This window comes from Penicillium bovifimosum (genome assembly GCF_028826915.1).
Source record: "Penicillium bovifimosum strain IBT 22155 chromosome Unknown utg000005l_segment0_segment0, whole genome shotgun sequence".
Lineage (NCBI taxonomy): Eukaryota > Fungi > Ascomycota > Eurotiomycetes > Eurotiales > Aspergillaceae > Penicillium > Penicillium bovifimosum.
In genome coordinates this window covers 3172439-3193940 of record NW_026622714.1, presented here as the reverse complement: position 1 = coordinate 3193940, position 21502 = coordinate 3172439, and the positions used below count along the sequence as shown (strand labels likewise).

Genomic DNA, 21502 nt, shown 5'->3' with positions numbered 1-21502 from the left:
GGGTGACCTGCCAACCACGTTTTTTCATGCCCTTCATACTTCTACTATGTCAGATATCTGTACTAGCAGATATGACTCAAACACAGTAGTATGTTTTAGATACAGTGTTTTGTCTATTCATTGTATGGATTTATATCGTTCCACGTGACTCTCCGCTACCGTGAACGGAAACTGAACCGTCCCCAAGGTACTCACCCGCTAGAGGGCTGAGTACCGAATACTTCCGTCTCCCGCAATGACACTATGGTTCACCAGGTACCTGGTACCAATTTATCAAGATGAGCAAACTGCCTTGACCTCTGAAAAGCTCTCAAGGTCCCCAAGGTCCCCAGGAGGGCCAGGACTACCCCACCGAGATTGATGACGACCAAAGATCTTGCGAATTCTGATTTGGTACAATTGTGCTTCCTCCAATCCGCTCCGCTGAATTTTCCTTGCTCCCAGGGTACTCATTCCGTCATTGAGGACCTCAGAAAACCTCCAACATCCCACAATCTGCATAGTGCGACTCAACAGTGCAACTGAGATATTGTTGTCTCAGGGAAAGAAGCGTCGTCGAATCATATCGGCCCTTCGCAGAGTTCGACATTGTCAGGATCTCCCAGTAATTTCATGCATAGTGGGCCAACGACGCACGCATCTCGCCTACTATCAAGGACCTTGGGGATTGCGGTCAACTAGTCTCCTGCACAAAACCCCCACTACACGTCGCTCGTCAGACCTATTCTTTCTATCTCAACTGAGAAACTCTCGTGGCACCTTCCTTTTATCCTGCACACATCATTTATGCTTGTGGACAGTCTTATCGCCAAGATAATTGTCGAACAATCTTTCATATCCTCGTTCTTCCATACTCATTCTGTGCGACGTGCCACAATGGACTCCTACGCTACTCTTCTCAAGCGGGAGGATGCCTGTGAATCCGGCAATGAGTTCGACGGCCGGCTGGGCCTTAGGATCTCCTCCATCTTTGTGATCATGGTTGGCTCCCTCTTCGGTGCTCTGTTCCCCGTCTTCGCCCGGCGCTGGAGCCAGAGCGGTGGATTCCCTCAGTGGGCTTTCTTCGTCGCCAAGTACTTTGGATCTGGTGTGATCATTGCCACTGCTTTCATCCACCTTTTGGCCCCGGCCGAAGAGGCCCTGACAAACGAATGTCTGACTGGTCCAATTACTGAATACAGCTGGGTTGAGGGCATCGTCCTCATGACAATCGTTGTCCTGTTCTTTGTCGAACTGATGGTCATGCGCTTCTCACGCTTTGGCCAAGGCCATGTGCACGACGAAGAAGGTCACGCCCACACTCATCTTCCTGATGAATCCACCGTTTCCAACGATTCCACTGAACCAAAGAACCACATTCTAGGGGAGGATCACCTTGGCCATACCCGTGAGCACCACGACAACAGCGATGACGAATCCCCAAATTATATCCATGCGGTCGAGGACTATGCCGCCCAGCTTACTTCGATCTTCATTCTGGAATTCGGTATCATCTTCCACTCAATCTTCATCGGTCTTACTCTCGCAGTCTCGGGCGAGGAGTTCATTACTCTCTACATTGTGCTTGTCTTCCATCAAACCTTTGAGGGTCTCGGTCTCGGTTCCCGCCTGGCCACGATTCCTTGGCCCAAATCAAAACGCAACACTCCCTACTTCCTGGGCCTCGCCTTCGGAGTCTCCACCCCCATTGCCATTGCTATTGGACTGGGTGTCCGAAACAGCTACCCGCCCACCGGCCGAACCACCCTCATCGTCAACGGTGTTTTCGACTCCATCTCCGCCGGCATTCTCATTTACACGGCCCTTGTCGAGCTGATGGCGCACGAGTTCATGTTCAGCCACTCCATGCGCAAGGCCCCAATCTCCCACGTGCTAATTGCCTTTTTCCTCCTCTGTGCCGGAGCTGCGCTCATGGCCGTGCTGGGCAAATGGGCCTAGAGGCATCGCTTCTGCCGATCAAAATCAGGGAACTTGCATCTTCCCACTTACGTTTCATGTCTTTGCTTTTTGCTTTCAATTCTTTTTTATAGTCACATATTGATGCTGCGTATGTGATACCCATGGCATTTTGGCTAGTTTCAGCCATTCATGTATCGGCGTTACTTTAGCGAGTTGTTTCTCGAGTTTATTTCACGAGATATCTGTTCCAGCAAAACCAACCAACCAATATTAATCAACGTTAAAACGTGCACAAATTATCAGTATCTCCCGTTCGTATTCCCCACGTGCCTGATATCTATTGGAAGCCATTTTCAAGAGCTACCCCGACGCCATGCGGAGATAAGCCTTAGCTTCTTTTTTAGTTTGCGCTTGGCCAATTTGGTGATTGGTCTTTGTTGCTGATCTTCCTGGGGGGCGGAACTTCCCCGGACTCCCCGCTCGTATTTGAACAGGAGGCCGAGCTATATAAGTACATGTAGCTGCATGTTTCCCGCTATGGATCCAGGACTCTCCTTTCTCCAGCATCTTCCGTCTGGTCTAGGACAAGGGCCACAGTTCAAGTCTCGGCGGAAAGCGTCTTCAGCCCTGTGGATATGGCTTCGGAACCTGAATTGACCATGCCCCTCGAGGATCATAAGTCCAAGGCTGTGACTCGGGACACTATCAATCCAGTTGACCCTGCGGACATCCCAGTCGTGGCGTCGAAGCGACAGAGTCTATCGGACCTCTTCACCATTGTGAGTGATCACTTTATCTACCGAACTATACTCGCGAATACATCTGACACTTCCCCATCGCGATAGTTCGCAAGTGGCTTCGCTCTGATCAGCGATGGATATCAAAATAACCTAATGTGGGTCGCTGTCCCCGTGTATATTGGACAAGGTCTAATTGCTATAGGACCATGACCAATGTCCTCCTCAAAAAGGAATATCCGAAGGAGTACACAACTACCGTCAGCACGCGTGTCTCCAATGCTCTCCTTGTCGGCGAGGTTATTGGACAAGTTGTAATTGGGTATGAAATGGACATATCCTAGGACCGATCAGTGTTACGACGACTAACGAGTCATTCAATACCAGCTTGACGTGCGACTATCTGGGCCGTAAGACCGCCATCGTCTTCACCACTCTCATGATTGTCATCGGTGGCATTCTCGCCACAGCCTCGCATGGCATCACAATCGACGGCATGTTCTGGATGATGACGATCGCCCGTGGTGTCGTCGGGTTTGGTACGTGAATCCCACCGGCTGGTATACAGTCGCATGGCTTGCATATCCGCAAGACTGACCCATATGCCATCACCAGGCGCCGGGGGCGAATACCCGGCCTCTTCAGCCTCCGCCTCAGAAGCAGCAAATGATCTAACCCCAAAGCACCGGGGTCCTGCCTTTATCATGGTAACTAATTTCCCATTGTCATTCGGTGGACCATTCGCAGTATCAATATTCTTGATTGTTCTCTCAGCCTGCCAGCAGTCCCACTACAGCACCGTGTGGCGCGTGTGCTTCGGAATCGGCTGTATCTGGCCCCTATCGGTGTTCTACTTCCGCATCCGCATGCTGAACTCAGTGCTGTATCGACGTGGAGCAATCAAGAAGCACGTACCCTACATACTCGTACTGCGATACTATTGGAAGGCCCTAATTGGAACTTGTGGTGCTTGGTTTCTCTACGGTAAGCGAATACTCCAATATCCATAACATCCATACACATCTAACACATCCACACAAGACTTCGTCACCTTCCCCAACGGCGTCTTCTCCGCCACAATCATATCTTCCGTCGTAGGAGACGGCACACTACTCCAAACCGGCGAATGGCAACTTCTCCTCGGCGCCCTCGCCCTCCCAGGCGTATTCCTAGGCGCCATCCTCTGCGACCGCCTCGGCCGCAAGCCCATTATGATGATCGGTTTCAGCGGATACCTCATATTCGGCCTGATAATCGGCTGCGCCTACGAGCGCATCGTCAAGATCGTTCCTCTCTTCGTCGTCTTCTACGGGCTGATGCAGAGCTCCGGCAATTTCGGTCCGGGAAATATGCTCGGGTTGATCTCGTCTGAGTCGTATGCTACAGGTGTGCGCGGCACCTGTTATGGTCTTTCTGCGGCTGTTGGGAAGGCGGGTGCTGCCGTGGGTACGCAGGCGTTCTTGCCGATTCAGGAGAAGCTGGGTAATAAGTGGACTTTTATTGTTGCTGCTATCTGTGGTGTTGTTGGGATTCTCGTTACTTACTTTTTCGTGCCTGATTTGTCGGATGAGAATTTGAGGGTAAGGGATGAGAATTTCAGGGCGTATCTGGTTGAGAATGGTTGGGTGGGTGAGATGGGTGAGAGTGACTTGCAGGCTGCGGCTGATCAGGCGAGTGCGCCGGGCCTTGAGGATAAGACTGTGAGTCAATCGGTTAAGGCTTGAGTCCGTACAGTCGTACTCATGCAAGGTACATTTGGCTGTGGGTGGCGATGGGTCTGGAAGAGGATGTTAATGTTATAACTTCCTGTGTTAGTGTTACCCTAAGGTATAGTGTCTAATATCACCAAGTCCAAAGTGATAAGTTGAGATATTCTATGAAAGACAACCTGGCTGATTTGAGGACACTTACAAGCCATATCCCTCCATCAATTGGCCTCGTAGTTAGTACACGAGGAGCCCTATGCAAATGAATACTGCGTACAAGCACATACTTGACCTTCATAGAAATAAACAAAGTAACTAAGTTAAACCTTGGAACCCACAAGGTACCATAAGCCAAAAAGCACAGACCGACGCTAACCCTCGGCCCATTCCCCGCCCATCTGTCCACATCCCCAACCTTACCTACAACCCCATCTCTCCAATTCCCCTCCCCCTCCCCTTTCTTCCAACCAAACACCACCACAATGCGTCTCATCACCATCCTCGTCGCAACTCTCGGCTCCCTAGCCGCCGCCGCCGACCTCGGCATCGAGGTCACCCACCCGGTCGACTGCGAGCGCAAGACCGTCAACGGCGACAAAGTCTCCATGCACTACCGCGGCACCCTACAAGCCGACGGATCCGAATTCGACTCCAGCTACAAGCGCAATTCCCCCTTGACTTTCGCCTTGGGTACTGGTCGTGTCATCAAGGGGTGAGTAGAGGCTATCTCCCAGATGGAAATGCAACTTGATGAGTCGCACATGAAGCTAATTTCACTCAATTGTTACAGATGGGACCAGGGATTGCTGGATATGTGCATTGGCGAGAAGCGCACGCTGACTATCCCGCCTGAGTTCGGTTACGGCAGTCGTAGTATGGGGCCTATCCCTGCTGGGTCGACGTTGATTTTTGAGACTGAGCTTGTTGGTATTGATGGTGTGAAGGATGAGCTCTGAGTGTGTCGTATTTGATGCTTTTAGCTTCTCTTGGAGGGAAGTTTTGATGACTCGGTTTCATACTTGGTCAAGGAATAACTATATACCGGTTTCGCATGCGAGTTGGAGAGTCTTTTTGTATTATGGTAACAAGGGTATCTCATCTATGTGTGGTAAGATATACATGGCTTTGCAAAGCCGAGATAAAGTACAAAGCAAAACACCAGTATCAGTCCATCGCGTCCAGGGCATTCTCAGTCTGAACATCATGTTCCGAAACTAGAATCCCGACTAAACACTCGCCGAGAATACCCTCCCAATTAACCCACGGGTGAATCTCCTGGAACAGCTGTGCAGAATCCTTCCCTGCGCCGCGGAGGAGCTCGCCCTTCCCGCCTGGATGGTAAGGGGCATACGGTGATATATTGTATACCTTCCCATGATACGAGGTCCATGCATCCCGTCCCTTGCGCCCATGTTGCTCTTTCAGCATTGACGGTGTGACTCGCAGCAGGCCTGGGGGCAGACCTTCGCCGCGGAGGTTGTTCTTCGGGTTTGCTGCTAGCTGTGCCCAGTCGAGGGGGAAAATCCGGGTGCAAGAATCACCCGAGCCGAGGATTTCTTGAGAGATACTTGGGTCGGGGATAGCGTGCTGCTGGTGAGACGGCTGCTGCTGCTCGGCGCGGCCAGGCCGCGTTGAGAGGCTGCTGCTGACGGTGGCGGGCCGAGAGAGTTGCCGCTGAGTCTGGGGGGTTGGAGTGTGCTTGTTGGGGAGAGGCGGTTGGCTTGGGTTGTTGGTCGAGGACGAGGTACTGCAGGTGGAGGCATTAAGGAGGAGCCGGTGGTGGTTGTCGTAGGGGCTGTAGACAATTGTTGTGGCTTTGGAGGTGGCGCGAGGGATGGCTGCGGGGATGGCTGAGACTTTGATGCCTCATCGTTGCGGTCTGTCGCTGGTGACTGCGCTGCTGTCCCTTTTGTCGTTTGTGAGAGGAATGGCATCTTGGCGGGTTGCGATGGCTCGCTCTCGCCGCTGTCGAGGTTGAAGGTGGGGACCGCACGGGCGGAAATCGGTGCGCTCGAAGCCGAGGCCTTGGGCGTGGCCTGTAAATCCTCCTCCTCGGTCTCTATTGATGGCGTTGAGGGCTCTAAGCCATGTTTCTCCTGCACGGAGTCGTTTGTGGCTTTATCAGCGGGCGGCGCGTCGGGGGTGGGTTCCGAAGGGGCAAAAGAACGAGGCTCCGTCCAGCTGCGAGGAGGGTATCGGTAGAGAAAGTAGCCTGTAGTTGCGATAAGTACACCCACGCCGACCCAACCCATGCCGACTGGATGACTGGAAAGCAATGCACGAGGAGTTAAAAGAGTGACTCGAGAGTGTGTCTGATGATCTGATCTAGAATCTCGATCTTGCAGACTCGCCGTTCAGGTTGGTCCGTGCACTATCACTGCTATGCAGCGGCACTTTGGACAAGTTGGGAGTCTACTCGATGGAAGTCAACCAACCATTTCTTTTATTGAACTAAAGGTTGGGTAACTTGAAACTAGTCAAGATCGTGGTGGTAAAAGCGTGAGATAGTCAAAGGAAATCTACTACGCATATATCCTCTAAACAACTGCCGACGATCAGTTCGTTCACGTGCCGACAAGTCAATGCTCACAGCAGTGGCAAGTCTAGGTGAGGGCTAGGCTCTGGGGAAGGCGATTTAGCCGCCAATGAGACTAGTTAGCTAAATACAGTATCAGTGAAGGGAGAAGGCGTTCATGATGTCAGTGCCTCATCATAGTCCAGAGATATCACCCCATATTCTGCGAACATGCCTTTCCACTAGTGATACAGTGGAAGGATATCGTACATCGACTGGCCTAACATGGTCGTGGCTCACCGCGCTCTGAGGGACAATATGTTCCGTAAAACAGTGTCTACCTCAGACGCAATCACGCTCTTTGATGCTGGGTCTGGTCAAGTAAGTAGCAAGGGAACAGCCTTCGCACAAATACTTGCCATGCTGATGAGAAAGATAGTCCCAGGGAAGTAGGAAATACCAAGAAGATCGGTGCGCACTCATTTTTCCGAATCAGTTTCCTTCGAATATGAATACGAAGGACAACATTGCATTCTTTGCGGTATATGATGGACAGTAAGGAAAGCCGTGAAATGCGTCGTTTGCCGCCTTCCAACTGACCATATCTCCAGTGGTTCCGGGCTCGTCTCAGATCACTTGAAGGACAGTCTGCACAACCTGCTTGCACAGCGTCCGGAGTTTGAAAAAGATGATTGGGCCACGGCGATCAAGGCAGCACTCGCTGAGGAGGACCGCATTCTGCTGGAAAGATTCAAGAACGAATCTTTCGAACCCGCCGTTTCCGGGTCCACAGTCGCCATGTGTTGCATTAATCTCACGCATGGCGAGCTGGTCGTCTCTAATCTGGGCGACTCGCATGTAATCTTGGCGGAGCGGGACCCGAAAACAGAACACCCGTATCACGTTGTGCGCATGGCCTCCCAATTGAGCTGATTTGAGTATCATGCTAACAGCAAGACACACTAGCGACGTCTCACCGAGGCTCACAAGCCCGAAATCCCCAGCGAAAAGGCCCGAATTGAGGAAGCAGGCGGAATGGTTATCAACCGCCGCGGCACACATCGGCTTGGTGGGTTGGAAACGATCCAATATCGAAGGTAGTAAAAAAATGACTGATCATATCAATAGGGTCCTTGAACATGTCTCGAGCATTAGGCGATCTGCAGTACAAGAACCCGGTTAACACGTATACGGACAACCCCGTTTTAGACCGCGCAGGGTCTCAGTCTGCAGCAAGCCGAACAGAATCTCGCGGTGACTTCATATCCAATGATCCTTATACCACACGGCGGACATTGCAGACAGACCGCCGTTATCTGTTAGTGGTGGCGTCCGACGGAGTTACCGATCGAGTGGACGACACAAACCTTATGCAGCACGTGATGAAAATGTCGATGCGGGGAAAACCAGCAGGTGAAATTGCACAAGTAATCGCCACGGATACGGCCAGCAGGCCTCGCGGTGACAATGCATCGTGCATAGTAGCGATGTTGGACGGACGAGGATCTTGAGATAGTCGATATACAATAGACCCGTGTATACATGTCTATACTTCAATGTGACGTAGAAAATATATACAGTGTGGATGTACTCCGTAGTCTCCAGTCTTAAGATTTAGTTTCGGAGTAGTTCCACAAGAGAAAATGTTATGCAGTTGGGCCACTCCTAGTCCAGGAACGGTTCGCTCTTTACCCGATTAAGAAGGTGGTGTTTCCGATTTCCATTCAAATTGGTATTTTTAATCTTTTTGACGGTTTTCTTTTTTTTCAGTCTCGATTGACACATGTACCTGATGAAAAAACAGGGAAGGAATGAAATTTATGGAAAATTGAAAAAGACCCGTAAATCCAAACATTCGAAAGGTGGCGCTCTAGTTATACGAAGAAAATCTAGTAATCTTGCACATTATCCGGCTTGGTCTGGTTGTACTAAACAGTAGGGCTATGGAAGTAGTAGTATTCTAGAAGATCGAAGTATTCTAAAAATGGTGTTGTATACTACGGAATACCCCCTGCAAGTTTATCTTGAAGACGCGGATAAACGGGCAAGAACCGTCGCTTACTCTGCCGCTCTGCCGCTTTCCATCCAACCAGATTCTTCAACCAACGGTCCAACCATCGGGGTCTGCTGTTGGAGACTAGAGGCTCCGACCGGGGAGGAATAGGGGTCTCTTGATGGACCAATCTGCTGGAATTCTGTCAACCACTTTAGGCAGGCGTCTGGTTCTCCGAGTGGAGCTCGGAGAAGATCAAAAAAAGAAGCATAAGATCCGAGTGTAGTCACCTTCCAGAACGGTCAGTCCTGAAGAGAGCAATCTGCCCGAGGTCGTTGGATACAAAATCGCCCATCATCCAACTTACGGGATTTTTTTTGCTTCCACTTTTGTTACGAGTCCTTTTTCTCTATATATCAATATCGTACTTCTCCAATGAGTTTGGTCGAAACCCGGGCACTTCCGACTCAATCATCAGACATGGCACCAAAGGAATGGAGTAACTTCCATGTGGGAAGAGAATGTGGTCATCACACATGGGCTCGACGCAATACCCCAAAACTAACCGTCTCTTCCGGCGAGACGGTCACTTTCGATGCTATCGATAGCAGCAATGGCCAACTCAACTCTTCATCCACGGCTTCGGACATCAAGACATTGGACTTCGGCTCAGTGAATCCCGTCTTCGGCCCGATCTATATGAACGACGCCCAACCGGGCGACGTCCTGAAAGTCGAAGTGCTCGACCTGGAGGTCGCCGATTGGGGCTGGTCCGCTATCATCCCGGGCTTTGGTCTGCTGGCAGACGAATTCACAGAGCCCCAGATCAATATCTGGAAACTGAACCGCGAAGCCGGCTTCGCCCAGTTCAAAGACATGCGCATCCCCCTACGTCCCTTCCTCGGATGCATGGGTCTCGCCCCAGCCAGCGACGAAGAATTATCGACCGTTCCGCCCACCAACGCCGGTGGCAACATGGACTGCCGTGAGCTCAGCGTTGGTTCTACCGTCTACCTCCCCGTCCAGACTGCCGGTGCCCTCTTCAGCTGCGGTGATGGTCATGCTGCCCAGGGCCATGGCGAGGTCTGTGGTACCGCTATCGAAACCCCGATCCGCGCTACGCTTCGCTTCGAGCTCGTCAAGAACCAGCCCTGGATTACCGCCCCACAATTCCAGACGCCGCCTCGCGCACAAATACCGAACCCTCTTCCTGATCTTGGAACTTACGGTGCTATGGGTATCTCGTCTGATCTATACGAGGCTACCAGAAGCGCCACTCGGAACCTTATTCAGTGGCTGGTGCAGACGAAGGGTCTCACTCGCAGTGAGGCCTACATTATTGCCAGTGTCGCTGGTGATTTGCAGATTGCGGAAGTGGTCAACGTGCCCAACTTTGAAGTGGCGATGACTCTGCCATTGGGCATTTTCTCTTGATGTTTTAGTCATTTCCTTCATTTTGAAAATGTCTCTTGCAAGGGACATATGCTGGCGTGATGGATACCCTTCTGAGAATATTGATTATTATTTCATTTCGATTGGACATATACTGGTGGGATTGATTTGCATGCAGAAGAAGCGTTTTCAAGCGAGCATTATATTCTTTACATAATTCGATACCAGCTCATTCTTGACTCTCATTCTTAACTCAGAGACGCCTAGGTTCTGCCTTGGACCAACTCGTAGCCAAGTCCTATCAAATGGACAAGTGCCGAGGACATATTGGCTCACAACCAATGAAGAGAGGATAAAGTGTTGACGGGGCCGTTTTCCATTCGGTCTAATGGCTATATTCTTGAATAGTGCAGTATCTCCCCAGAAGCAGCATCTGGCCCATAGTAAGACTCTCGAAGACCCCAAGACCCCAGGGACTCCAAGACCCTCATCAACCACTAGTCCCAATCCCCACGGCAGTGAACTTCGCCACACCAAAATCGGCCGTGCGTCCTGCCTCCTAATCTTCGACGCTGTCCCACTTGCCCATTTTCTTTCGACGCTTGTGTCAGATAGGCAGGTCAGACTCGATAAAAGAACATTATGGGGTCTATTGCCGATGAAAAAGAAGGTTCTAAGAACCATTGGAAAGACGGGGAAAGGGTCTTGCCAGCTAGTCATAACGGCGGGGCTCCGGAGATCGATCTCTAAATCCGAGGTTAATCTTTTCAACATTTCAACAAAAAAAAGTCAAGCCGGAGTCCGAATAGCATACATATTCTAGGCCATTGAATAATGACTAACTACATAACTATTTCGACATAAGTAGGGCTCGGAATTGCAGTAGTCAAATTGGTGTGGCTGACATCACGGTCAAATAATCCACCTATCATCCCGTGTGTATATTGTGATGTGTAGTCTTGCATGATTTAAACGGTTCTGTCCCGTGTTATCCCTGGTAAAACGTACTTCCGCTTCGTACTTGGGCTCACCGACGTGTACATTGTGTAGTGATATGTGTGCCGTGTGTATCATCGATTTATGGAGAAAAGGATAACTAGGCCGCTTCCTCTTCGAAAAGGCTTTGGCCAAGGATTCTCTCGGTTTGAATTCCTCGTCACGAATCGGCATAATTATGGGATACAGTTCCATCCGTCGACGGGTAGGAAGACCTATGTGGACCTTTTCATTGCTTGAGATGACGTTTGTTGATCTAGATGTTGTGGACCTGCCTTAATGGGCCTTTGATGATGTGGCTTTTCATCCGTTAGTTATAGTCTTTTCCTATTCGTCTGTCTATCTGCATTGCGATCGAAGTTGAGCCGTCACCTGCCGTTCTCGGTAATGACATGGTGGGTTGGGGGAAGAGGGGGCGGTCAGTCTTACACGAGAAAAGGCATTGGTCTGACTATGCGGCTGTCTCTGAAAGGATATTGATCGTGTTCGTCCTGCTGGGACCTCGGGAACGGGATGGCTTTTCATGGATATCGGTGTGCCAGTGAGTTTGGACGGTCACCGGTGTGTAACTAGCCCTAAGGTGACTGTCATGACTCATACCTACCTGCGGCGCTTTCTCTACCTTTGATGTTCCAAGGAGGCATTTGCTTCTCGAATAATCAATCCATTTGTACATATTAGAACGCGGAGGAGGTTTGCTGTAGCGTTCTACCGAAGAGAGACTCGTGCCCGTCTATATACCACAGTAGAACCGCCGTCTAACTACCCATACTTGAGCACTATCTAGAGTCTAGACATGCGGGATCCATGTGATCCCGAAAAACAAAACACTATTATGTCGCCCTTTGCATTTTTTTTTTAAACATAACCATAAATCAGATTGACCATTTCAAGTGTCCAATGGACCAAAGACCTTGAGCTCAATAGTCACGGATCTCTTGGCATATCTAACAGAGTCTGCCTAAAGCGTTGTACGGCAAGCATCCACCTCTGCGGATGGGAGCATTGAAGGCTTGAAGCTCCCCGAATTCACATTGCACAAAAAGCCTCTCTCTGCAACCATAGGCAGTTTAGGCACGGATGAAGACCAATTTCCTAACGTAAATAAAGTTAAATAACCTCCAAACCCTCAATCATCCAGATAACCGACTCCCCACTATATGACAGAATTGTCACATGACATCGCGTTTTCTCGCGTCTCCCCCTCCCAAACACGCGCCCATTGATCCAAATACCCCCCACATGTCATGGATCCGATCTTAGATGGCTTGAATCACGCCCAGTGCCAGGCGGTGACCTCGTCTGGCTCAGTGATCCAAGTCCTCGCACCACCAGGATCCGGCAAGACAAAGACATTGACAGCACGCGTCGCATACCTGCTCACCCATCACGGATACCAACCACAAGATGTCATCTGCTGTACATTCACCATCAAGGCCAGCCGCGAGATGCGTGAGCGGCTGGCAAAATCCATTGGCGAAAAACTCGAGTCACGCTTGATTCTCGGCACCTTCCATTCCATCTGTCGCCGCTACCTGGTCAAGTACGGGTATCTGATTGGTCTGCGGAAGGGGTTTGGCATTGCGGACTCGGATGACTCTCGCGCGATTATCAGAGTATGCTTTATTATTTTACCTGGCTTTCTTTCTCTAATATTGATCGCAGAGGACTATCAAACGACTGAAATCTGGCATTGAGGTCAAGGCGGCCCAGGGCCGGATCTCACGGCATAAGGCACATGGACTCAGTCCCGATGCCCTGGCGGAGAGAGCTAAAGCCCTGGCGGAGAAAGCTAAAGCTGCGGAGCAAGAGCTTCTGGATATCTATCGTGAATATGAATCGGCACTCGCGGCGTCTAATCTCCTAGATTATGATGACCTTCTTCTGCGATGTGCTGATTTGCTCCGGCAGCACCCCCAATGTGTCTCCAACGTGCAAGCAGTCTTGGTGGATGAGTTTCAGGACACCAATATTATACAATATGAGCTCATGAACCTCTTTGCGGCACGGCACCGACGAATCACTATCGTTGGAGATCCGGATCAGAGTATTTACGGCTTTCGGTCTGCGGAGATCCAGAATCTCAATCGAATGCAGCAGCGGTATTCGAACACGACGGTTGTGCTCTTGGAAGACAATTATCGCTCTGCAGGTTCTATTCTGAAAGCCGCCCAGGACGTGATTGAACAGGATGAGAGTCGTCCTGCAAAAGCACTTCAGGCCACCCACACTTTCGGCACCATGCCGGTATTGCGAAGGCTTCCCAATCCCAGCGCAGAAGCGCATTGGATAGTGCTTGAGATCAAGCGATGTGCGGCAATGACCGGAGGTTTGCTACGCATGTCCGATTTTGCCATTCTGCTTCGGTCTGCTTCGCTGTCTACACAAATTGAGAAGGCGTTTGGGAGAGCGGGAATACCATATAGGATGGTCGGAGGACGAAAATTCTTCGACCGAACTGAAGTCAAGATTCTGCTCAATTATATGAGAGTTGTCAGCCACACGGGACATTCGGACGCATTGGTGAATATCGTCAACGTCCCGCCACGCAGGATTGGCGATGAGACAATCAAGCAATTGACTGGCGGTGCGGAAAAGGCCAAAGTTCCACTGTGGAACTTCATCAAGGATGTCATCCAAGGGCGCCGCTCGACTGAGAAGAAACTGCAAAAGCCCGCAGAGCAGGGACTTTGCGTATTGGTGAATTTGATCGAAGCAGCTCGACAGAAGTTAGAGGAGTGTGAGGATGCGTCGGCTCCACGTGTTCTCATTGAGTTCATCGCCGAGCGTCTTTCATTCCAGGAGTATCTGATCAGGACATATCCTCTTGATGAAGACAGTCGCTGGGCGAATGTCAAAGAGTTGATGCACCAGGCCACTGATGTCGCAGCATTCGAAGAGGCGGAAGTGGACAAAGAGACGGATCTACCTGAAATCGAAGGTGTAGAGCAGCAGCAGGCACATCCCGGTGAGGAGGCTCTCACTCGATTTCTCGCAAACGTGGCTTTGGCTACAGAGATCACCACCAAAGAGGAAGAACAAGAGGGGGATCAGCCTACTGAGAAAGTCACAATATCCACCATCCATGCTGCCAAGGGCCTGGAATGGCCAGTCGTGTTTGTTCCCGCAGTATACGACGGCAGCATTCCTCACTCGCGTGCGGAGGTGATAGAAGAAGAGAGGCGGCTGCTGTATGTCGCGATGACAAGAGCACAAGCCCTGTTATACCTCAGCGTTCCTATTCGTCAGCCCAGGCTAGGAGAGGGTGAAGACGGTGCGACGACCTTGTCACCATTCCTTCCTCCTAAATTGACCAAATCACGCTTTCGACCAACGGGACCGTCTCTTGATGAGAAAGTAGTATACGCGATTGCGGATATACTACACCGCCCTCGGCCGTCTTTGGAAGACATGTACAAGGGGCTCGAATCCCTGCCATCGACGCTGGATGACCGATGGACACCCGAGGGTGAGGAAGATGGTGAGGAAGATGGTGAGGAAGATCGCAGCAGACCTTTGGGTATATTGATCTTTCGTGATACCTCTGGCGAACCGATACCAAAGCGGCGGCGGTCAGACATGAACCAGGGGCCAACATCAACCACCTATATGTCCATGACGGGCTATACCATGAATAACCCGACAGGTTTTACGCTCCCTACGACAGCCTCCTCAGGCTTTACATCTGCCCGGGATTACATTACAGCCAACCCTGAACCTTCCGCACGGTCAGCCTCAAAGCTTCCTGCAGATGTAGTTGCAGATGCAGCTGGAGCGAACAAATTGAAATCGCCCAGCAAACCAGGCAGCAAAGACGGGCTCGCACAGGCGAGCATCTCCAATTTCTTTGCAGGCCCAGGGGCTTCCCAGAAAAGGGGACCAGTTCTGCCTAATCGACAGCAGCCACCACCATCCCGCAAATACGAAGCGTTATCATCGCAGAACCAACGTCCAGGACCAAGAAGCGCCGTCCCCCTTCCTCTCTCCTCACACCGTGTGCAACCACGACCACTTATCCCAACTCGGCCAACACTGGAGCCCACAAACCCCGACGGCTACACGTGGATGGCCGCCCCGTCAGACCCCACAGCCTTGAAACCCGCCAAGATGTCGGTGACGCAGGAACAGAACAGCAACAGTCCCTCCGCAGATAAGACAGCCGGGGCAGATGAGTCGAAGCCCAATAGTTCCACCAGTGGGTTCCAGTCAGCCTCGACGTTCCACACGACCACGATGTCTATGATCCAACAGGCACCGCGACGGACGTTGGGAATTCGGCGGAGCATGAATGGGTGGCAGGACAGAATGAAGCGAGAGGGTGGACAGAACAGTTGAAAGTATTTCGGGGGAGGCTGGTCGAAACTTTTCTGACGGGAGCGGAATCTATGTTCACGGGACCAGGTCAGAAGGGACAGGCAGAAACCCACACGCTTCGCAATCTGATTGCTGATTCACGCGTTGCTGGGGAAGCCCGCCCTGGGTCAAACTTAGCTTGGAAAGTGGTTGACCTAGGAAGGGAGGTGTCCCGGGCCAGAATCTCGGTCTGGGGTAGGGAATGACGCACTTCCATGCCCTACCGTGACTTGGTTTCTGTGTTGTTCTATGAGAACACGGTCATACATTCAGTGATGTGTACCTGACGATTTTCCCCATAATCATTATTCTAATCTTGGCCTATGGCATGACCATGTATGTACGGAGTATGTATGTATGAATCGGGAGGGCTGATCTTCAGATGGAACCTAAGAGGATTAGGCAGACCTCTCGACTAACTATTGGCACAAAATTGAGGATCAATGGGATGAAGTGGGAATACCCCGTAATAATTGAGACCCTGGAGACCTTAGGGACCTGCAAGACCCTCAGATTCTGGACCACAGTGGAGTTCTACTGGCGGTGAAAATCCCCCCTGGGTGTGAGATACAACAGTTCAGTTCTTCCGCCATTGGCGCATAAATCCTAGCGGTGAAGGGGAAGCGAGGTATCCCAACGCATTCAGCAGGGTCATTTTTGGATTAGTGTCAATTGGCTTACTGTGTAGTTAGGACCAGTCTCATTTCTGCAAAGAATAGCCCCTGATACTATTCTTGGCCTGGGGAGGTGCCTGGAAGTCCGGAATGGCTGACTCATCATTATTGGTATTGAACAGGTAATAATACGGTAATTGAGCTGCATACTTGTCCTGGTATTTGACGTTCGTTGAGTTCCTCGTCACTGACTGGCTGCCCTACTTTCGACCTGCTCTCTAGCCCAATCAATGCCTCAAGCGTGGCCCCAGGATATCTACTCATCGAGAATTACCAGGCACCAAATACGTCAGGGGGTGATCCATTCCGAACTAGTTAGAGCTCAACTTACTCTCCCGTGATGTTCCCCGGAGTGTAGATCGGGTGAAGCTCTAATGCGGAATGGCTATACAAAAAGAAGCTCGTCGCCCTCGATGCTGAATCAACTATCATCCAATCTACAACACAGTCAACCAACTATATCATCATCGTCTTTATATTCCTTTCTTGCCCTTGTCTTGTTTATATATCCTCTTTATTGTCTTCATATAATCTGCTCACAGTTCAACACTGTGTGCCTCCTCAAGCTTGACGCTTTCTATCTTCTTCTGACATCTTTGTCTCTCTGCCTTTAATACCTCTCTTCTTCGCCTTCATCTTACGACTCCTCACACCACCTACCATTCACAATGCCTCACAAAGTCAACGACTCAAACTCCACGCTAGCCAGCAGAGGCAGCAGCACCGACCAAGTCGGAGCCCCCAAAGTCCGGAATCTGAGTATGTCAAGGCCACCCGCACCCCTGTCCCAGATCTCCAGATTCAGCTTGAGCTAATGCAGCTAGTGCAGCAGCCAATCCAGCCCGCAAACCTCCAGTGGTCATACACAACAAGGGCGGCCAAATATACGATGAAACGCGTCCATCGGACTGGGACAAACAACGCTGGAAATAGTTGAACCTTGAAGTATTCACCTACGCCATATGCATTGCAAACACACAGCTGCAAGTGCAGCAATGCGTAGGTGGCTTGGGGTCTGCGCCAAGGGAAAGCAAAAAAGACGCGGATACCCAATCTTTACCGCGCGTCACCAAAATCGGAGCCGAAGGTCCAGACCGGCAAAAAAAGAACCAAAAGACCAGAAAGGAAAAGAAAGTGAGGCGGTGATCGACCAAATTGCGTTTGGTGGAATCCATTGGCCCATTGGGGGATAAGCCCCCTTTTTGCGAAGGGGATGCCTCTTGTCACCGCTTTCCATGTCTCTCTCTCTCTCTTTTTCTCTTTGCGTCAAACCCCCTGAACCAAATCAGGACAGGCTTGACTTCTTCTGGTCTAGAGGATGCTTTGGATTCTTGTCTGTGCCGTTCTTCCCTTTTGCTTTCTCGACTTGTCGATCCCATTGCCTCGCCAACCCTGAATCCCTGCGTCTCCCCGGATTTTCGTGTCTCCACTCTTCACTGCCCTTACTTCCCCTTGTATCATTATTCTGGAGTTCCGGAGGCATTTTTGCTGTTTACTTTGGTTACACACCCCTGGGCATACTTGTCCACTCTCGGACTCTCCTCTCTCTTGTTACACTCTTGGTTAGGCTTCACTACTCCTGATCCCCTGGCTATACAGAGTACTATTACGTGCTCCACCCCTTCCTCCCTTTCTTCCTCTCTCACTCCTTTTCCCTTGTCCCATTTTTTTACCTTCTACCTTTCCAACTCTACTGGTTACTGTTGAAACTATTACGTGTGCACCTCTCGGCATCGTTGCTTCGCAGCTAGCTGCAGCCCATGCGTTGAGAGCTAATATGGCCACACGCCCTATCTCTTTTTATTTGTTTGCGATGCATAGCGTGGGTTATTATTGGATCTGCTGGGGTTTTATTGCGAATGAGCGAAATTGTATTCTCGGAGAAGATACATTGTTTTATTATCATTTCATCAATCTATTCCAATTTACTGGTGTATCAGGGTTATATGGATGTGGGCAACTAGTTACTATGTAGGTACCTAGTTAGTTAGATACAAGTAGATCTACTAACATACATGGATATAGTCGAATGATTAACCTTGGGAAGTCGTTGCAACTTCCATTCAATGTCCAGTAATATGTTGGTGCTGGTCAACATCCATGGATCACGGGCAGTATGTGTTCACACAGCATGCCCCAAGAACCAGGTTTCAACCTTTGCACAGACAAGGTTTGCACGCATCACATGATATAACACATAGAAATGTACACTTGTAGGTAAAGACTGCGTGGTATGGATACTTCTAGATCGAGCCTTCCACTTTTACTGTGTAGTTGCCTCAGGTTGATCGCTCCTTCCTGAATGAGTGGTGACAAACATCGCGCACCTTCCACTTCTAGTCATGTGCAGAGCATAAATATCTCCTTCCACTTCTTCCACCTTCCAATTTCTTCTCTCTCTCTTCCCTCCCTCACCACATACATCCACATCCTTCATTCGAAGTTTCCCATCACATAATGGAACTTCCATATATATGAATCCAAATACAAGGACTGAAGCACGCCTCAACCTTGTCAGATCCCCAAGATGACTGCGGACACCATCTACATCAACATATACATATAGCTTGGATCTCTGTCAACTCCGCGCTTCACACGCACACCACCCAAGGGTATACCAAGACCAACCAAAAGACACTACCACCATGCTCCCACGCTATGCTGGTGACAAGCACTACATGTGCTTCTACAATGCCGTGGACTGGCGCTATCCGTGTCCGTCTCGCACCATTCCACCTACAAGGACGGAGAAAGCCAAGCTTCGGCTTCGGTCCCTCCATACCGGGGGGCACATACCCTTCATTGGAAATTTCCTCATCACATAATGAGGTCGGATCCAAATACAAGGACTGAAGCACGCCTATCAACCTTGTCAGGTCCCATTCCCCGAGATGGCTTACGGAAATTATCTGTACCAACATATACGTATAGCTTGGATCTCTGACCACATCTTACTTCACCATACCACCCATACCAACACAATCAAGTTCCCACATATACGCAGGTGACAAGTACGATATATACATTTGCAATGCTGTGGACTGGCACTATTCGCGTCTCTTGCCATTCCTCCGACAAGGACCGAGGAAGCTGAATTGGGCGAGGAGCATATTCGAACAGAATTGGGCGAGAAAACACACAGCGGCCAATATGCGCCGGCGACGATCACATCATCGAACATGGTCGAGTGCATGTCGGGGATGAGCGTGGCTTGCAAGACCGATTCCGCGAGATATCGGTCTTTGTCTCGAAGGGGTCTAAGGGACATGGCATGAAGCCGACGCTTTGCCAGAGGAAGCAGCCGCTGCAGCAGACCAAAGCCCACGCATGCTGGTTACTGGTTGAGTTCCTGTTGGGGGCGAGCATGGCGCATCTCATCACCAGATACGTCCTATTCGGTGGTGCTTGTTGACGCGTGTATGTAAGCTACAGCTGGGTCTGGCTGCTCTAAAGCGGGGTCGTAGATGCAGTCGTTGGTGGAAAGCAGCGACCTCGAACGATAAATGATGACGGTAGTGCTGCGAATGATGATGATACGCGCAAGTTGAGCGCGGGATGATGATGGACTCAAAGGGAATTGAAGATGGAGAGTTGCGAAGGGAGGGAAGCGGGTCATGTGCTTGGAATATAGGAGGGATGGAAGGATTACTGCTGCCTTTGCAGTTCAAATTCCCGGATGGCCTCCTCTGCTCCCACGGCGTTGTCAGCGCGTACCGGAAAGGTAGCATTGTCGACTGGACCAGCGGCAGACTGTGATATGTGAGGCCCGTTCCAGCCCTGAGATGAAGGAATGACTTTCGGGTTCGCGGTCTGCGACGACACTCAGAGGTTCCCCATGCGCCAACTCACGGTTCGTGAGTGGATATGCACCTTTTCTTAGGTTTGGGGTGCAATGAAAATCAAGTTATGGGACGATGCTGTGCGAACAGATAGCAAGGAGTCCGCACTCGTTCGCGGGAAGGTGCAATGGGAGCTGGGGAAGAAGTATCGGCAGCAGATATAGTCGAAGGAGAGCTGCCTAGGCCAAAGGAGAAATGTTTCCTGAACTCCCACGCCGTATCGCCGGACGAAAGCGTGATGCCCTGAAGCTGCGCCAGCATCCAGCTAGATTGTCACGGAGTCGCAGATGGGACGCGTCTAGGAAGACTCTCAACCACGATAGTGGGAGATCAATGGCGACCATATCTCGCCTATCTTCTGCGCGTATCAATCCCTGGTCATTTGCAAGGCTATGACCCTAAGCGACAGTTCATCTCTTCTGTTCTGTTCCGGGGTTCCCTTCTGGCTTGTAACAGACACGAGGGTTTTCGTATCGCACTGATCGGGCCACTGCGGCTGCGTCGCCCATTCCCAACGTGAGCTGGATGCCATCTTATGTGGATTTCTGGAAGATGGTGCGGCGCTTATGATGACGATATTGTCGCGACTTCGGACTCAGTCGAATGCTATTATCGGCCGGGATCGATTCACCACTGGGATTGCTTGTTCCTGTGACGATCAGACGTGTATGAAGAGGGTTGAGCGCCGGGGTTGAACTAGTCATTGTGGTTGGGGAGTTGATGACTGACTGTAGTTGAGCCCTATGAGGAGAGGAGAGTTGAAAGCTTCATGTTTAATTCCTTTTTGCTTCTCTTCTTATTTTTTCTTCAGATTTGTTGCTCTAGTTTGAATGCACTATTTTCTTCAAAGTACTGCCCGGCATGTAACAGTTGCCTGAAGTTGCGCTCGCGATTACTACTCGCTACATGAAAGTTGCTCCCGGTAAGAAGTGGCACGACATCGAGTACGTAGGGGCATAGGCGAACTATGAAGGCGATACATATGCCAGAAGTCATAATTTTCTGATGCTACTGTATTGCTACACCCGATGCGAAGATAAATAAGAAAGGAACCGTTTATTCTCTAAGGTATTGATCCCTTCATATTATGGCAATGTTCCATAGAAACTTGATACTAAATATCCATAGTTCAGAGAATAGTGAAGACGGCACGCAGCAAGCAGATAAAAGCGGCGGTGGAGTAAGAGATTTAGGGAGAAGTGTTTTTTTGTTGTTTCGGCGTTTAGGTAAAGGTCAAGATACACGGCAACGAACAGGGTAAAAGGGTGAGCAAGGGATGGAGCATCGCAAGAAAGAGAAGGTACATGAGTCGAGGAGAGAAAAGTAGAGGAAATATGGCGGCGGACAAGGAGAGGGTAGAGACTGGGATGGAAGGTCAGAGTACAGGCGGATTAGGGA

At 50.4% G+C, this 21502-nt stretch overlaps 11 protein-coding genes across 11 annotated transcripts; 8 read left to right on the top strand and 3 right to left on the bottom strand.

Moving 5' to 3' along the window:
- Nucleotides 1–876: 876 nt before the first annotated feature.
- zrfB (low-affinity Zn(2+) transporter ZRT2) lies at nucleotides 877–1938 on the top strand (the record flags this gene model as incomplete). The annotated part of the gene is made up of 1 exon (XM_056667150.1): nucleotides 877–1938. One exon carries the CDS (start codon nucleotides 877–879, stop codon nucleotides 1936–1938), a length of 1062 nt encoding a protein of 353 aa, XP_056520746.1.
- A 596-nt stretch (nucleotides 1939–2534) lies between these two features.
- Nucleotides 2535–4360, top strand: N7515_006405 (uncharacterized protein; the record flags this gene model as incomplete). Its single annotated transcript, XM_056667149.1, has 6 exons — nucleotides 2535–2678; nucleotides 2745–2794; nucleotides 2842–2958; nucleotides 3024–3175; nucleotides 3252–3620; nucleotides 3678–4360. The coding sequence occupies 6 exons, from the start codon at nucleotides 2535–2537 to the stop codon at nucleotides 4358–4360; spliced, it is 1515 nt and encodes a 504-aa protein (XP_056520745.1).
- Nucleotides 4361–4824: 464 nt separating this feature from the next.
- Nucleotides 4825–5298, top strand: fkbp3 (peptidylprolyl isomerase family protein FPR2; the record flags this gene model as incomplete). The annotated part of the gene is made up of 2 exons (XM_056667148.1): nucleotides 4825–5054; nucleotides 5133–5298. The coding sequence occupies 2 exons, from the start codon at nucleotides 4825–4827 to the stop codon at nucleotides 5296–5298; spliced, it is 396 nt and encodes a 131-aa protein (XP_056520744.1).
- Nucleotides 5299–5506: 208 nt separating this feature from the next.
- On the bottom strand, nucleotides 5507–6594 carry N7515_006403 (cytochrome b5-like heme/steroid binding domain-containing protein; the record flags this gene model as incomplete). The annotated part of the gene is made up of 2 exons (XM_056667147.1): nucleotides 5507–6089; nucleotides 6146–6594. The coding sequence occupies 2 exons, from the start codon at nucleotides 6592–6594 to the stop codon at nucleotides 5507–5509; spliced, it is 1032 nt and encodes a 343-aa protein (XP_056520743.1).
- A 548-nt stretch (nucleotides 6595–7142) lies between these two features.
- N7515_006402 (PP2C family serine/threonine-protein phosphatase) lies at nucleotides 7143–8368 on the top strand (the record flags this gene model as incomplete). Its single annotated transcript, XM_056667146.1, has 5 exons — nucleotides 7143–7238; nucleotides 7297–7412; nucleotides 7469–7763; nucleotides 7824–7926; nucleotides 7986–8368. The coding sequence occupies 5 exons, from the start codon at nucleotides 7143–7145 to the stop codon at nucleotides 8366–8368; spliced, it is 993 nt and encodes a 330-aa protein (XP_056520742.1).
- Nucleotides 8369–9330: 962 nt separating this feature from the next.
- On the top strand, nucleotides 9331–10284 carry N7515_006401 (acetamidase/formamidase family protein; the record flags this gene model as incomplete). Its single annotated transcript, XM_056667145.1, has 1 exon — nucleotides 9331–10284. The coding sequence occupies one exon, from the start codon at nucleotides 9331–9333 to the stop codon at nucleotides 10282–10284; it is 954 nt and encodes a 317-aa protein (XP_056520741.1).
- Nucleotides 10285–12485: 2201 nt separating this feature from the next.
- Nucleotides 12486–15573, top strand: N7515_006400 (ATP-dependent helicase; the record flags this gene model as incomplete). Its single annotated transcript, XM_056667144.1, has 2 exons — nucleotides 12486–12854; nucleotides 12904–15573. 2 exons carry the CDS (start codon nucleotides 12486–12488, stop codon nucleotides 15571–15573), a joined length of 3039 nt encoding a protein of 1012 aa, XP_056520740.1.
- A 1360-nt stretch (nucleotides 15574–16933) lies between these two features.
- Nucleotides 16934–17198, top strand: N7515_006399 (uncharacterized protein; the record flags this gene model as incomplete). Its single annotated transcript, XM_056667143.1, has 2 exons — nucleotides 16934–17024; nucleotides 17086–17198. 2 exons carry the CDS (start codon nucleotides 16934–16936, stop codon nucleotides 17196–17198), a joined length of 204 nt encoding a protein of 67 aa, XP_056520739.1.
- Nucleotides 17199–17550: 352 nt separating this feature from the next.
- N7515_006398 (uncharacterized protein) lies at nucleotides 17551–17748 on the bottom strand (the record flags this gene model as incomplete). Its single annotated transcript, XM_056667142.1, has 1 exon — nucleotides 17551–17748. The coding sequence occupies one exon, from the start codon at nucleotides 17746–17748 to the stop codon at nucleotides 17551–17553; it is 198 nt and encodes a 65-aa protein (XP_056520738.1).
- A 1908-nt stretch (nucleotides 17749–19656) lies between these two features.
- N7515_006397 (uncharacterized protein) lies at nucleotides 19657–19881 on the bottom strand (the record flags this gene model as incomplete). Its single annotated transcript, XM_056667141.1, has 1 exon — nucleotides 19657–19881. The coding sequence occupies one exon, from the start codon at nucleotides 19879–19881 to the stop codon at nucleotides 19657–19659; it is 225 nt and encodes a 74-aa protein (XP_056520737.1).
- A 174-nt stretch (nucleotides 19882–20055) lies between these two features.
- N7515_006396 (uncharacterized protein) lies at nucleotides 20056–20268 on the top strand (the record flags this gene model as incomplete). Its single annotated transcript, XM_056667140.1, has 2 exons — nucleotides 20056–20115; nucleotides 20146–20268. 2 exons carry the CDS (start codon nucleotides 20056–20058, stop codon nucleotides 20266–20268), a joined length of 183 nt encoding a protein of 60 aa, XP_056520736.1.
- Nucleotides 20269–21502: the final 1234 nt, after the last annotated feature.